Source organism: Euprymna scolopes, chromosome 10, assembly GCF_053919585.1.
Source record: "Euprymna scolopes isolate OS-2025 chromosome 10, ASM5391958v1, whole genome shotgun sequence".
NCBI classification, from domain to species: Eukaryota; Metazoa; Mollusca; class Cephalopoda; order Sepiida; family Sepiolidae; genus Euprymna; species Euprymna scolopes.
Window position 1 is genome coordinate 119,239,113 of NC_136491.1, and position 17,470 is coordinate 119,256,582.

Consider the following 17,470-nt stretch of genomic DNA (forward strand, 5'->3'; position numbering starts at 1 on the left):
TTGTTGCATTTAGTTTATCTTGGTATATGAAGTAAATTCTGTGTGTAGGTTGTCCGGCTAAAAGTAAGAAACTCCACAGGATGCACCTCAGGTGCAGCACTGCAGCAGTGCTGCACCTGAGGAAGAAATTCTTCCATTTCTCGTTCTCTTTCAGTGGAGGAGAAATCCTTCACGACTGAGACAATTGCACCTGTGAACCTTATACCATCGGATTCAGTAGACACAGGTGATCTTGGGGGTTACCAAAGGCAAAATTAGTGCGGGAGGGGGAGTTTCAAGATTACTCTTACCAGTAGTTATTTCAAAACAACATTGAAAATAGATTGACCAGTTTTCTTTCATATTGGGGAGTGGCAGTTGTAAAATAGATCCCGATGTAGGCTAATGAACTGACGTGCTAAGTACGAATCCAGTCGGTTCCATAGCATCATTTTCATTATGGAAGAAAGCCAACAGAAGAATCAAGCAGAATTAAAGAAAACAACGAATAATAAAAACGAACATAACATGCCGATTCATACAAATTTAAGTTATATTTACGATTCGCGTTTCCACTTCACTTCCGGTTACCGTTTTCATGTTTTGAATTTTTTTTCCTAAATACCATTATTTAGAAACGCCATGAGTTTTATTCGATAATTATGCAGATTACAGAAAGTGCTATTTTTAATATAATTTTTGTAAATTATATTAAAAATAGCACTTTCTGTAATCTGTATTAAAAATAGCACTTTCTGTAATCTTTACTTGTGTAAAATTCAAGTTTTACGATATCTTTCGTCTAAAATGTGAAAGCACAATATAGTTACAGAACGAATGTATGGGTTTCTAAATAACATTACAACACATTTCGTATTGGGTAAAATTTTACATTAAGGCCCATCTCACGTTTGTATATAACAAAGATATTTTTTGTAGATTTCGGTGTGCTAATAAACAAATCTGCAAACCGTTTCCGTCGCAAAAAAATAATTTTCATGATATGAAGAAATCACTTTTTCGAAAAGTGGGTGATCACTTTGCCATCTAAATTTAACTTAAAATGAGCACCCACTTTTTGGCCACCTGAAAGAGGGGTGGTTAGTGTTTATTGGCTAAAAGATTTTTTCGATTTCTTTTTCTGTTTTCATCTTTCAATAAAGACACGAGGAAATTTTTAAAAATAAAGAAAAATCGGTATTATTTTACTTTAAGGCTCGTCTCACATTCGTATAGAAAAAAATAGTTTTTGTAGTTTTCGGTATGCTTTAAAAGAATATGGTAACCGTTTCCGTCGCAAATTTACCGTTTTTATGGTATTAACCCCTTCACTCTGCGACTATTTTCCATTTCACAGCCCAGCCATGTGCGCGCGTACAAAATGGCCACCCGTGATAACATAGAATTGCATGGTTTAATATTTGGAAAACTACTTTTTTTTCGTCTAATTTTAATTTTTCGCCAATACTACACTGTGACAAGGCAGTTTGGTACGCGAGAGCATATTTAACAGCCTTCGTTTATGCTCGCGCGTAGGGTAAACGAAGGTTAGGCTGTGAAATGGAAAATAGTCCCGGGGTTCAGAGGTTAATACCATGCAAAAGAAATCAAACAAAAAAACTTTTACATGGAAAAGTGATTACCTACTTTTCGAAAAAGTAATTTCTTTTTATCATGAAAACTATTCTTTTGCGACGGAAACGGTTTGCAGATTCGTTTTTAGCACACCGAAATCTTTTTAAAAAAATTACGAACGCGAGACGGGCCTTAAAGTAAAATAATATTCTGAACTTTCACCTAACAAAATAATAAACAAAAGATACAAGAAGAATTCGATTAAAAAAACAAACAGCAATCGAAAGTGAAGTGGAGACACGGATCGTAAAGATAATTAAAATTTATGCCTTATATTTAATCAGTTCACCAGTTGCCAAAGTAAGTTGGAACGGGTAATAAAACAGAGATTACACACACTTTTTTTGGTATTATTATACAAACACCGTGACAGCGTTAGGGTTAGGGTTAGGGTTAGGGTTAGGGTTTAGGGTTAGGTTTAGGGTTAGGGGTAGGGTTAATTCGCTGTCACGGTGTTTGTATAGTTTTACCCTTTTTTTTAAAACTCTTCTGGTTTGTTATGCAGTGATGCAGATGCACCCGAGCAACGCCAGGTAGCCCTACTAATGTAAAAAAAAAATTTAATTTTCCAAGAAATCAACCCAGAGATCGAGTTTTTAGTGCTGTCATTCATATGAAAAGTGTGCTCGCAGTCTTTGGTAAGCTTTGTGGTCAAATATATAGTTTATTTAATTTACCTGAGCATGTCCGGGGACTTGAGGGACCTGCATTGAATGGAGGGCCTTGCTCAAGTCGTCAATATCTATCCTCCCATCTTTGTTCACGTCTAAACGATTGAATAGTCCAGACAATCGGTTTTTTTCCTCCGGCGACATATTGTCAATAACCGCACTGGTCTGTGTGTCCATTTTTTGGTTCCGACCGACTTTGTACTAATAAAATCCACGTCGGTCTGCTGACACTAATCTAAAATTGCTAACTAAACTACACGACGAAAAAATGTGTCTGAAGAGAAACTGTAGAGGAAACCGGAAGGAGATGAGAGCAGCTCCGCAGATGCGGCTTGACGGGCTGAATAAACGAAACCGGATATTTTTTGTTTGTTTGTTTTTCAAATAATAATTTTAAATTCTTTGTTATAAAAAATAAATACATTTTTAGGCAGAGTATTTTCGAGTTTCTTTATAATTTCTTGTAAGGAAAATGAAGATTTCAGGATGCTAAGTGACGTAATGAACCTTCCTAAGTACTCCTACATTCACACTTACATTGTAACCAATTATTTATTATTTTTATCTTATGCGATTATGGGATCAATTTTGGCTCTATGAACTGGTTAGCTCAGAGATTAGACCCTTCTGTCTGCCCCTCATAAGAGAACACCGTCCCAAGCATTACCTCCTTCTTCGGGATGGATTAATAATCGCCGGTCACTTGAAGAGCCACCTCCTAAAGAATGCCGATGGGCCCGACCTGGGCTATTTCTATTATAAACTTGTGGGTAATATTAGGCACCGCCAAAAATGGCCGCAAAATCAAGTTGTTGTTATTTTTTAAAACTAAATTACATTTATTAAAATCCATTATTTCTGAGTAACTTTTTTTTTTCCAGAAAGATAAAACCCTGAATTTTATCATATAGAAAACAGAATAATATAAAACTTTTTCTACTATTTTTAATTCAATTTTAAATGTTAAATTTTCCCAAAAAGTTAACAATTGACATTTTTTTGTCTTGCACAAAAAACGTACTTAAAAAAAAAAAAAGGTTTTTGAAATAATTAATTTATTCATTTATTGTCTAACTAAGATTTAGGATGATTTTCTAAGAGAATATGCAAAAATATTATAATATAAGTACCTGAATTTTAAATAATTCCACTTATTCATATAGGTAACCAAATATTTCGCGTCGACGTAGAGTTCAGATCGACTCTGTTTACGTTTTCTTTTGATAATAAGAAAACTATGGAAGACCAAACAGGCCAAAAAAACTTATTTTTCAGTGACGAAAATTTCAATGTATTATTAAGCTGAGGCTGGCCAGTACCAGATGGGTGACCATTTGTATGAGTTTGGTTTTTAATGTGTATGTGTGTGGGGGCCAGGTTCCCCAAAATGGGGGGGGGGGCAATTTAAAGCAGAATAAAAAAAATTATTTCAGCGCGTTTGGTCCACCGTAGTCGAAAGGCGGCAAACGTTTTCAAACGAGATAAAAAAAAAATGATGCTATTTTTAACACAAAGGGCACAATATTTATCGAATTTTTTTTTGTATCGATTATTCAAAGCATGCCCTGTTTAATAATGGTCATGCATTATTCGGCTCGCTAAAAAAAAATTGTTAATTTATTTATCAAAAATTTTAAAATGGCTTTTTTCGTATAAATATTAAAAAAAAATTTTTTTTGTTTTGCTTAACTTAAATTAATTATTTTACTTAACATATTCACCGAATTTCACACTTCAAAACTCAAAAGCGGGATAATTAAACACAATCGAAGTTCTGATATTCAGACGTCAAAATAAGGTATGCAAACAATTTTTTTTTTTTTTAATCTATAATTCTGTCCCTTACAACAACACAATATGTTTTTTTCAGTTTCAGATGATTATTTTAAGCATATTTGTTCCCACTTCAAAACAAGGGGGGGTTTTGTAAGCAAAAAAATATATGTATATAAATATCGTTTATGAAAAATAAGTACACTGTTATAAAGTTCATTCTTCTCCTAATAATCGCTAAAATTTCGTATTGATCGGATAATTATCTGATTTTTGGTAGATTTTTAAAAAGACGGTCCGTCAAAAAGTACTGACCTGCCCCCCCCCCCCATTGAAAGCGTACGGTGGTTATATGAGAAAATAAAGCTGTCTACGCAATATAAATGTTTCTTTTCTGTGTCTTATATTATACATTAGGGGTCATTTCGAGTTAAAAGTTTATTTACTGCACCCATCTGAACTAGAGAAAATCATGATTTAAATGTGTATGTCTCGTCTAAATAACTAACGATAAATATATATGGCCGACCAAACGGGTGATCAAAAAGTCAGGTAGAGCGTACCGGAAAACGAAATGAGATCAAATTGACAACTGGCTTTTTTTCTTTCTTTTTTTTTTTTTTTTTTTTTTTTGCTTCAACTTTGCGCTTTTCGGATTATTTGGTTATGTTTTATTTTCAATGGATATTACCAACTTTTCATGTCTAATGTACTAACTAATGTATAACATAAGCTATAGAAAAAAAAAACATTTATAATTCGTACACAGCTTTATTTTCTCAACCACCGTACGCTTTTAATGGATATTACCAACTTTCCATGTCTAATCTTGCTGTAATATAGTGGAAAACGGGTATATCGAAGTATTGTTTTGTTCGGCATTACTGCTCACGCTCACTTCTGGAGGAACAGATTTTATTGCCGATCGCCCGAGGTTTTCCAACCGGGTAATGCAAATGCTATTTGCATTTTGCCAAATGGAGATTAGCTGGATTCCCCAACCTCGTGTCAACTGCGGCTAATTTTAAAGGTGTTGTTGCCTTAGTTTTTTTTTCTTTCTTTCTTTCTGACGAAATTTTTTTTTATTTCCTGGTTATTGAAATTAATTTTTTTTTTTTTTAATGAATAAACACGTCTAACGACAGTTAGTATGACAAAAGGCGGGTTTTGTAATTGTCTGTATTTTTGAGATGAGGTGTTTTCATTGATTGCGATTGTCGGACTGACTTTCTCATCTTGGTTGTTAGTCACAACGTTTCGGCCGTTTTGCCCTCCGGCCTTCATCAGGTGTTTTGTATCGAACTGGGGAACCGTTTGTTAGGAGTCTCGAACCCAACCCTTTATTATTATTACGGGGTACCGTGTTCGGACTCCAGCTAGGCTGATTCTCTGTTTTGAATGTTACTTTTCACTTCAGGATTGAACTCAGCACCTTTGGGTAACTGTAAACTTTGATACAACGTCTAGGACCACTCGGCCATATGTCACTAGGTAACATGTTTTGTTTATTCAGCTCGAAAAACATACAGTGTTTACCGATTACCGATGTATTGGAAAATTCAAAATGGCAGCCGACTCTCTCTCGGAGACGGTAAGTTTAGGAAAAGTAGTTATAAATAAAAAAACAGTCAAAATACTGTTAAAAACACGCCGAATATATGTCAGCCTATTTCACGGTAACCTATATTGAGCGAGTTTTTAACAGTATTTTGTCTGGTTTTTTATTTATAACTCATTTTCCCAAACTTACCGCATCAAAGAGAGGGTCAGCTGCCATTTTAAATTTTCCACGACATCGGTAAACACTGTATGTTTTTCGAGCTGAATAAACATGTTACATTAAATAAAAACACTAAAACATATCCAGTTAGGTAGGAAAGTAACTTATCTTGCCTTTGATAACATTTATTTATTTATTTTATTTTTTTTTTTTTTTACAAAGGCATCACCACATTATCAAGGCCCAGAGGCCACTCAAGGATAAGGGTTAAAGAGTGTACAGTAGAAGTTGGTCAATATAGTAATCATTAGTAATGAAAATTTGGTAAATTTAATAACTTATATGGAACGGCTCATCAAGAACTTATTTACTTTAGACTTGAACAAAACCATATTGTAGTCAGCCGGAAAGCAGGAAAACGGAAGACAATTCCACAGGCGTGCAGTTCTAAGAAAGAAGCTTTGTTCATGGAATCTACGTTTAGGTTTAGGCACAGATAAAGAGTGGGGGAAATTATTGATAGTGTTTACAGCTAGACGAGTGTTTCTTGTGAAAGTTTGGCGAGGGGGGACCATAGATTGAAGCTCAGTTGAACACTTTCCATGAAAATAACGATACATCAGAGACAAACTCGCAACATCTCTTCTGTGAGATAGAGGTTGCAAGGAGGAGAAAAGGACATCTCCTACGAGGCTACGAAGTCTATTTTGAACTCTATCAAGGCAGGACAAGTTCTTTCTAGCAGCTCCTGCCCAGATGTGGCAACAGTATTCCATCCTTGGACGTACCTGGCTCTTATATAGATAGAGAATAGCATCAGCAGTGAGATATCTACTGGATCGATAGAAAGATCCCACCATTTTTCCAGCGGCCTTGGCAACAGATTTGATATACGTGTTCCATTTAAGATCAGGAGTAATGGTCAAGCCCAGAAGCTTGTCAAAACTTGAGGCCTCCTGAAGACGAGAGCCATTCATTTCAATTGATGACAAATGTGGATTAGAATGTTGATGATGTAAAGAGAGAAGCTTGGTTTTAGATGCATTAAAAGTAACCAGCCACTCCTTTCCCCATTGTACTACGTGCTCAAGATCAGAGGAGAGAGAATTGGAGAGAACTTGCTCGTTTACTGTCTTAGATGTGGTACCATAAATGGTAGTGTCGTCAGCATAAATGTCTACAAATGATGTAAGGATATGATTTGGAAGATCATTAATGTAGATCAGGAAAAGAGTTGGGCCCAAGATGGATCCCTGAGGGACACCGGCATTAATACTGTGAGCTTCTGATTTTTGCCCCTTAACTACTACTCTTATGAACCTATCAGAAAGAAATGATTTAATAATTGAGAAGACTTTTCCAGCTATACCATAGCTAGCGATCTTATGAAGTAAACCTTTATGCCATACCCTATCAAAGGCTTTAGATATGTCAAGAGCAATTGCCCTAGAAAGATTGCCACCGTCGAGAGATTTGCTAATCCTATGCGATATAACTGTAAGGACATCTGCTGTAGATCTAGCAGAACGGAAACCATATTGCGTGTCACTAAGAAGGTTATTTTTGTTGAGATGTTTGATTACTTCTGTATTTAATACAGATTCTAGCAACTTACTCATGACGCACAGGAGACTTATTGGCCTGTACTGAGAGGGGGATGAGCGATCACCTGAATTCTTAAATACAGGGCATACTGATGAGATTTTCCAGGGAGATGGGAAACTATTCTCCTTAAGACAACGTTTAAACAGTTTTGTAAGTATGGGCGCTAGTTCAGGTTGAAGTTTTTTGAGTACTATAATTGGAATACCATCAGGGCCAGTTGCTTTACTGGAATCAAGGTTTTTGATTAGCTTGGCAACATCACGTACAGATATACGTATATCACATAGCGTGTTTTCTGATACAAGAGGAAATATTGGGGGTTGGCGGTCTTGGTCGCAAAGGGTAGAATTAGCTGCAAAGTTCTTGACAAAGAGTTTGGCTTTGTCTGATGCTGACGAGATTACCTCAGATCCATTGATAATAGTTGGGATGGAGCACACGCTTCTGTTCAGGATTCTGTTTGCTATTTGCCAAAACTGGTGGGAACCAAGCCGCTGCTCAGCTACTTTGGACTTAACAGATTGAGCATACAACTCTCTTGCGTTCCTTATTACTTTCTTACAATGGTTGCTGGCAGTCCTGAAAACGGCTTTAGTTTCCATACATCTATTACGTTTGAAGCAGTGGAAAAAGTGATTTCTGTGCGCAATGGCAGCAGCACATTCTGGAGAGAACCATTTTTGACAACTTTTCCGAATTTATGTGTACAGTAATACAAACCCCAAAAGGCAACTTAATAAAATACCACCACGTATCCACAGTATTTTGGTTTTGCAGGAATGTGTGGATCAGGTTAGAGTTGTTTATTCTTTTATACGACATGGGCGCGTGCGATTCGGTGTTGTCCGTGTATTTTTCTCTTTGGATTATTGTTCTTGGCCTTTGGGTCATGTCTAAGTTTCTTGTTTATAATTTTTGCATTTTTTGTTTAGCATTAATTGTAATTTTTTCAAACAATAATCTTCTTTCTTTTTTTTTTTTACATGGTAGTCACCACTTATTAAGGCCCGGAAGCCACTCGGGGATAAGGGTTATTGCGTGTACAGTAATCAATGGGATAATATCGTCGTAGTAATCGTTGGTAATGGAGATTTGATAAAGTGCCTTACTTAAGGGGGCGGTTTATCAGGAATTTGCTTATGTTGGACTTGAAAACATCCAAGTTGTAGTCAGGTGGAAAACAGGCAAACGGAACAGAGTTCCACAGGCGTGCACGTGCACTTCTAAGAAAGAAGTTTTGTTCATGGAATCTACGTTTTGATTTAGGCACAGATAAAGAGTGGAGAAAATTATTGACAGTGGTTTCAGCTAGACAGGTGTTTTTTGTGAAATATTGGCGAGGAGGGACCAGAGATTGGAGCTCAGACGAGCACTTGCCATGGAAATAATGATAAAAAAAGACAGGCTCGCAACGTCTCTTCTGTGGGAGAGAGGTTGCAGGGAAGAGAAAAGGGCATCACCCACTAAGCTATGAAGTTTATTTTGTACTCTGTCAAGGCAGGATAGGATAAACTATACAAACAAGATCACAATGTAGTATCTGTTTTGATGCTACACTTCATCTTTTCTTTCCTCGGTCAGTGGAGGAGAAATCCTTCCAGATTGAGGCAATTTTTATTTTTGTTCCTATCTAGAGTGCCACTTTTAGGGAGCTAGATTTTCTTCACATTAAAAACCAACCTTGTGTCTAAATCTATCTTCGTGGAGAGGCAAGTAAATAAGAACAATACTTTTGGTTGTTCTGTGAATGCTTTAGAGTAGACTAGCCTGGGTGCCCAGCATTGCCAGGGTGTTGTAGGTGTGTGTTGAGCAAAAAGAAAAAAGAGTGGTAGTAGGCAGGCAGGCTCAAACTCATGACACAAAGGCGAAAAAAAAAGTGAAAGGAAATCTGACGTCTCACCGCTACTCCAAGACGTGACCAGAAGTGTAAAGCATTCAAATTTTTGATGTGGGGAGGGGAGCAGCTCCCCCAAAAAAGGGGCACTCTGTCAGTATCCAAATAGTAATTGTCTTGGTATGAAGGGTTTCCTCTGCATTGACCAAGGACCAATTACAGAACAGATACTGCCTGGGCGGAGGCTGGGTGTTGACATTTGCTCTCAAATAGTTTCGAGAAGCCCCACCCAAAAAGCCTTTCGTAGACATGCACAAACGCACGCACCCATTTTGCCCTTTATATAATAGACTGATATTAGAATTCTGAAATTGAAATTAATCTAAAATAAACAATCTAAGTTATGTCCCCTGTTTCTGTTATCTTCAATCAAAGTCTATCTGTTGCCTTTCTTTTGTGAAAGCACCGATGTGAGATATATTTTAAAAGACTGAATTTTTTTTTTTTATCTTTTTACAAATTTTACAATTCTTCGATAAGAAGTAGAGAAAAGCGTGAGAATCTGTTTCAAAGTTCTGTTCTGTCTGCATGTGAGTTTGCCTTCTGGATGGCTGAGTACACTAGAGACACAGCATAAAGGAATTTCAGCTTGAAGATCTCAAGGTTTCTAAGATGAGCATTATTGATGCTGAGAATCGAAGCACATCACAGGTGTCATGATGGAGGAACTCTGATTTCGGTTTAGCAAGTCACTGTTTTTATAAGCTTGTTTAATTTGATACAGGATTGTTACTTTTCTCGTTTAAAACGAGTTTCAGCAATTGAAAATATTTTGAGTTAATACGTTCCTGTGAAAACTAACTTGCTTTTGGAAGTGATGAGAAGAGTAAAATCCAATGGAGCAGAGAAAGCTATTTGGGCTATTTGCTTTTTAGCATTCATTCAAATCACATATTGATGTAAAATCCGACTCCAAACTGTTATGAAGGAAGTGAAAGGGGAAAAAGGAAAGTTGAAAGTTGAAACCAAGGGCTAGCCTATATCAACTCGGTAACTTTTCTATGCTCGTTTGTTTCGCACATTATTTTCTAATCTACCACAACCTACACTACTTTAAATACATTCTCAGAATTTTAACAACAAGCAGGTCGATCTTTAATGGGAATTGGCTTCTTAAGGGTGGATTTGAGCTGTTCTTTAGTTGTTTTAAGATGAAAATAATTCCAAGAGTAGTGAAGAGAGGAGTGGTTAGCAGTGGAGGGAAAGGAGAGAGCACGAACAGCAGTGTGCTGCAACAGAGCTCTCACAAACGGACACCACTGTGAGAACTGCAGCAGTGCCTGCTGATCCAGAATAGGCTTGCACAGTCACAACAGATTCTGTGATTCAGTAACAGACTAATCTAGAATGCAAAACTCCATTGTCGTTTGAGATGGACAAATGCCAACAATGATAAATAACATACTAATCACCACCACCCCAAAAAAATAAATGAGAAGGTAATCCTTGAGCAGATGGTATCATGACCTTATAACAGATATTACCTTACCTTCTCTCCTAAAACAGGTGGTAGGTACCTAGGAGGATGGTATCATGATAGACATATACTGCACTGACTGCCTCCAAAGGAGGTGGTAATGCCAGGAAGGATGGTTCATAGATACTACACTACTCCCCTTCCTCAGGAGAAGGTAATGCCTGAGTGCTAAGTTTCATGAGAACAGATACTACACTTTTCTCCCCCTCCAAAAAAAGGCTGTGGTAATGCCTGGTAAGAAGATATCATGACAATAGAACAGATACTACATTAATAGTATAGTTTGGCTTCAAACAGACAGATACTAAATCTCCATTAGTAATATATAACACTTTCCGAGTTTGTTGTATTGATTAAAAAAGTGGTCAAAATACAAATATATAAGAAATAAATTTTACAAAAGGCAAGATAAGTTTTTAGTTTTTTATTTAATGCAAAATGTTTATTTGACTCAAAAAACAAGTAATGTCAAGTGGTACACGAGCACAAGAAAAAATGGCTACAATGTATGTGTTACATAGTCATTTTTTTTCCACTTTGAGTACCACTCAACATTACTTGTTCTTCAAGCTGAATAAACATTTTACATCAAATAAAAAAAAACCGCATCTAGCTAGAAGAGTAACTTATCTTGCCTTTGGTAGCATTTATTTGTTGTAGATTTGTTTTTTGACCACTTTTTCGAATCAGTGTGGATTGTAAAACAACCCCTGCTTTCTTTGTAATTAACTCACAACATAATTCCACATTGTTCAACTTTGAAAGCCTGTTCTGTTTCTACTACCTGAAAAAATGGATAACATGCATCTTTGTAGGTGGACTGCCAAGCCATGTGAGGCAAGATCTTTCGGATATCATTGAGAATAGACAACATTATCATGACTCAGATTTTAACTATGGCCCAAGCCATTATGTCAAACAAAAGAGGGATTTTACAGTTAGTTCAGTCTGATTCTGATTCTGACCCTGCTTCAACTGGTAAATTTCCTTGTCAAAATGTTACACGTTACAGATGCTCTGAATCTAACTATTTCACAAAACACTACCAATCTCAGCATGGAAAATATGCTCTCCACTTCTCTCACCCCAAGGCTTGAACCACACCTTATGAGGAAATTAACACACCTAGAGTGATGCGTGATTTTAGTTATTTACACTATTTACTGAGGATTGTTATCTTAAAATGTGTTACATAACAAAAGCTGTTAGTTGAATGGAGACAGGATTGATGAATGGTAGGGCAAAATTTGACATGGGGTTGCTTGCACGGCAACTGACAAGGCTAATCTGCTTGCCACTCGGTTTGCCTCAAACTCCATACTGAACTCGGTACACCACTCCCTCCCTGATTTTCCTCTGCGAACAGACGCCACACTAGACGATTTGAAAATCACCCCTTCTCAGGTGCATGCGATTATAAAAAAACCTAGACACCTCAAAAGCATGTGGACCAGATCTCATCCCGGCTGTGCTATTAAAAAAATGCTCTGCCGAGGTTGCTCCAGTTCTCTCCAAACTTTACAATAAATGCCTTAACGAATCTTGCTTTCCCGACTGTTGGAAAACCGCCTCTGTGGTACCAGTCTTCAAGAATTCTGGTGAAAGAACTGACCCACTAAATTATCGCCCCATTAGCCTCCTCCCGCTTTTCACCAGAATATTTGAGTCCTTAGTTAATCAAGCCCTAGTCCAGCACCTAACAGCTGCTAAACTCCTGACTGACAAACAATATGGATTTAGGCAAGCCCGTTCAACAGCAGATATCTTAACTGTAGTTTCTGAACGTATATATCGTTCATTGGAGAAAACAGGGGAGGGTAGAGCGGTAGCCCTTGATATATCTAAGGCTTTTGACAGGGTATGGCACGATGGTCTTCTAAGGAAAATTAGATCATATGGAATCACTGGAAGAATTCATAATGTAATTAAATTCTTCTTAAGTAAGAGAAAACTCAAAGTTGTCCTCGACGGTCGTACATCTAAACAATATGACATAAATGCGGGAGTACCTCAGGGGTCTATCCTTGGACGTCTATTATTCCTGATATTCATAAATTACCTCCCTGATAAAACTGTTTCGGAGATGGGTATATTTGCCGATGACACCACTCTCTATAACAGATATGAGGGGAAAACAAATGAACACATATCCAAAGAAATGGCAGAAACACTAGAGGATGACCTCCAATCTGTAGTGGAATGGGGACAAAAATGGATGGTCACATTCAATGCTGCTAAGACTAAGCTTGTTTCCTTCAATAACTACAAGAAACCTTCTCTGCCACCAATAGCAATGGCCAAGAACACATTGCCTGAAAGTACTTTTTTTAAACTCCTCAGCCTAACGTTTACAGGGAATATGAACTGGAATAGATACATTGAGAGCATGTCAAGGCTGCTGCAAAGAAGGTTGGCTCCCTCTACCGTGCTAGAAAACTACTTATGCCTGAAAGTATCCTGTACCTCTATAAGGCCACCATTCGCCCGTGTATGGAGTACGGTTGTCACATCTGGGCTGGTGCATCTGCTGCTTGTCTCTCGCTCCTGGACAGGGTTCAAAAGAGAGTCGCCAACCTGATAGGTCCTGAACTATCATCTAGGCTTCAGCCTCTGTCCCATTGATGAGATGTTGCATCCCTCTGCCTGTTCTACAAATACTTTAATGGTGAATGCTCTGACGAACTGCAAACACTTGTACCCCCCCCCGACGTAACTACCTCCGACAAACCCGACAAGCTACTAAGTCTCATCCCTTTACAGTAGAGATTCCTAGGTGCAAGAAAGCCTTTTACTCCAATAGTTTCTTCCCCAGACCTGCGGGTTTTTGGAACTCTCTTCCGGGATTCTGCTTTCCCAACTGCACTGATATGCAGAAGTTCAAGTGTAATGTTAACAAATATCTTTCTACTCATCTCCCTTCATAATGGCCCTGCTAATTAAGTCCCTGATAGTAGCCCCCCTGCTTCAAAGTGGCACTGTGCCTTGTTTGGGGTGAAAATTGAATAAAAAAAAAATAAAATAAAATAAAAATTTAACCTTTAGTCAACAGAAGTTAATGACATCACGTTACTTTCGGAAGAAGGGAGATTTTCCTCTTTGTGGCTGACTAGCAGAGCTACTTGACGTTGCCCAGGACCGTATAAAACAAAGAGAAGCAAAGAAGTTGTATTTGAACATACCTGCTATTCTTAAGATATTGAGCACTTTTTGATGACTAGCTATCATTTTCTATCCTGAGCAAAGTAAAGTAGATTTTCTTGTATAGAGCAGTATAACGATACACAGTCACATTTTTTTCCTGAGTGACACGGTCTTTATAGATATATTTTCTATCCACAATATTGAGCACTTTGAATTGACTAACTTATACTCCTTACCATATATGATATTGTATTATTCCTGTTGTGACTCTTAGGCAACACCATGTACTTTGTCTAGTATACAAGATAATAATAAAAAAAACAAAAAACAAAGAAAAGGCCCATGGCGCAGTGATTAGAGTACTGGGAAAAAAATCAATTGTAAAAGTGATATTCTCCTCAAGGTTCAAGGTTCAATCTTCAGTGTGGGCAGCCGAAAAACTACATTTGCGAATTACTTAGGACCTCTATCCAGTCATGGCTGACAGAACAATAGCAGTAAGTAAATAAAGGGTTCTGCTCGAAATTCCATCCAAATTCCTGAGTTCGACAAGATACACCTGAAGAAGGTCGGAGGTTATCTCGACCAAAACGTGAAAATCACTCTTAAGATGAGAACACTACTCCAATGAATAATAATGTAAATAACCAATCCTCATCTCAAAAATCAAAGTCAAAACAAAGAAAGTATTTCTCCCAGGCAATGCTGCATTTAAACATGCCTGCTCTATCTAGGAAATTAAGCACTCTTCGATTACTGCGTATTACCAGATAATATACTTCATTATTATGATATGGTATCGTATTATTACTATTATAAATCTCAACAACGCCTAGTTGATTATTGTGTATAAAATAGTAGAACAAAACAGAATGATGTTTTTCCTGATGATGCGGTTATTAAACATACCTTCTCAATCCAATATATTGAATACTTTGGATTGACTAACGTACATTCCTAACTCGAACATGGCCGATCCTAGAAGAGCTCCAGTGATAGCAAGTCACACACAATGTAGTTAAATGTAATGAGACAAGTTATCTATCTGTCTGTCTGTCTCTCTCTCTTTTCTCTAAAGATCAGCTAACACTTGTCAAAGTCCAGAGATCGTTCACTCTGCTTGTGAATGTTCCAAGTTGTCTGTATTAATATACTTTTTATAAAACCATAACATTGGCGTCCGAGTGATTGTATCCATAGACAATTAAAAACCTGACGATTCCCAAGACAAACGAGTGTTTAATAGTCTATACATATCATGGACAACCCAAATTGCTGCAGAAGCACCAAAAATCTTTTAATGCTTATTGCAAATCTATAAAAAAAAAAAGAAGTTTATAATAACAAATTAATATTGTGCAAAAAAAAAAAAAAGCCGGAAATATGGAATGGTAGCCTGGGTACCTGGCGTTGCCCGGGTATATGAAGGTGTGTGTTGAGCAAAAAAAAAGTGGTAGTAGGTAGGCAGGCTCGAACCCGTACCACGAAGGAGGAAAAGAATGTGAAAAAAAAAGCGTGATGTTTTTGCTGTTGCATCCATCGCCAAACTGGAAGTGACGTAGGTTTAAATTAAGGCTAGTCAATCGAAAAGAAGGGACGATTCTGAAAATATTAGCAAAAAAGCGACCCCTCCCTGTGCCCAGTTGAGGGTGAAGGAATGAATGTTTTTAGTCATTTATTCGATATTTGTCGTCCAAAGGGTTGAGCTTCAAAACAATACTGATCTCGTGAAAATCCATCGCCTCTGTCTAAAGTTTTAGGTAGATGTACAAACATACATACATACATTTAAATAGACAGGTGAGATTTATATTATAGATGAGTCGTATATTTTAGATGAGAGTTGATAATTTATATTCATTGGATTGTCAAACTACTGTTCTCATCTTGAATGTCATTCTCACAATATTTCAGCCGATGTAACCTCCAACCTTCTTCAGGTAAGAACTCTGGATAACTTTATTTCAAATTCCGGAATCTGTATCGAATTTCAAACTGAACTTCATCCATGAGAGTAGATTGTTCTTATTATATCAGCCATGCGTAGGTAGAAGTCTTAAGAAATTCTTAATTATATATATCGCCTCTACTGAAGATTGGACCTTCAACCTCCAAAAGCCTGTCACATAGAACTAATTATTACTTAGCACTTCATCAGAGGTTACAGTGGCTGAAATATGAGAATAACATCCAGAATGAGAACAGTAACCGAAATAATCCAAATAATATGAAATATAAGTCAGTAAAAATATGAAAAATGGGTCATTAAAAAAGATGAAATATGGGTTAGTAAAACATGAAATATGGGTCAGTAAAACATATGAAAGACAGATGAGGATTTCATCAAATAGCAAAAAGACTCAACAATGATAACAATCAAAAATCTTAAATTGCAAAAAATGTGATCATATCATCTTTATACTTATTTCTTCATTCACTCCCAAGCAGAAATTGGTCTTTTAACTTTTGACCTTAGGTTTTAGAGCTATTACACACTGAGTAGTTAGTTTGGTTTCAAGTCACAGAAGGTTAAACGAAACTTAATTTATTTTGGAATAAAGTTTCTAGTTGTAAAGAAAAATAAGAAAAGGTTGTTTCAGCGTTTTAACTTTAAAATCATATAATGAATATGAATACATCTGGGTGCCTTATCACAAAAATATGATTAGCTGGTGTAAGCCATAAATATGGACATCAAAAGATACACTGAAAGCTTAAGCTTAAAGATATTACCAGCTACAACTATGAACAATTGTTCATTAAGGCGACTTACTAGATTATATTACTGAATCACTGTAGCAAAAACCACTCAGCTATTTCAAGTAAGTATATCCCTTTTCAGGGCATATAAAAATTTATGCCATAACTAAGAAAAAGATAACATTGTAAAGGAGCATTTTTTTTTTTTTGCTTTGTTTTGGTAACACATATTAATATCTTAAATTATGTTGTATTGTAAAGTGGGAAACAATACACAGATATAATAATATGGAATAGATTTATTCTGATAGGCACAATAATAGATATCAGTATCGTAGAGCAACAACTGGTAACTGAATCGACAAGTAAACCGCTAACAGTTTGCTTTGAGTTTGTATTTCCACCTCTGCAGCTTCAATTCACAATTACTAGTTTGGCTCTCCTTAAATATAGGTGAACCATAGTGATGTGTTTGAGCCACGTCACAACAAATTACTTATCTAATATATTATATATCACATTTAAAATAGACAAAAATGTATTAATTTAGTATAGACAACTTGTTATTGCAACCAAATTTCAAGTTAGGTAAAGAATGAGAGTTCAAAAAGTCTAAGGAATATTCAGAGTGAAAGAAGGAGCACACATGTTCATTTCAGCTGGCGTTGCATGCATTTACATGTGTGTAAATGGAATAGCCATGTAGATGTGTGTGTGTGCATTAGCGTACCTGTTTTGCCAGTGGGAGAGTGTATGCATGAACTTTTGTCTATATATGTTCGATGAGTGGTGTGTATTTGTTGTTGCTATGTTTGGTAGTTCATGAAAGTCGTATCTGTCGTTGGGGAAAAAATAGGAAGGAGGCAGAAAAACAC

The 17,470-nt window shown here is 36.7% G+C and overlaps 1 protein-coding gene and 1 long non-coding RNA gene across 2 annotated transcripts in view; one reads left to right on the plus strand and one right to left on the minus strand.

The window, feature by feature from the left end:
- Positions 1-2,629, minus strand: part of LOC145286242 (mitochondrial adenyl nucleotide antiporter SLC25A25-like) — a 169,692-nt gene extending 167,063 nt beyond the window's left edge. Inside the window, exon 1 of the mRNA XM_080135064.1 lies at positions 2,292-2,629. Coding sequence (XP_079991190.1) covers positions 2,292-2,462 — 171 coding nt within the window. The 5' untranslated portion in view covers positions 2,463-2,629. The remainder of the gene's footprint in view (positions 1-2,291) is intronic.
- Positions 1-17,470, plus strand: part of LOC145286243 (uncharacterized) — a 67,186-nt gene that overhangs the window by 35,218 nt on the left and 14,498 nt on the right. The window lies entirely within an intron of this gene.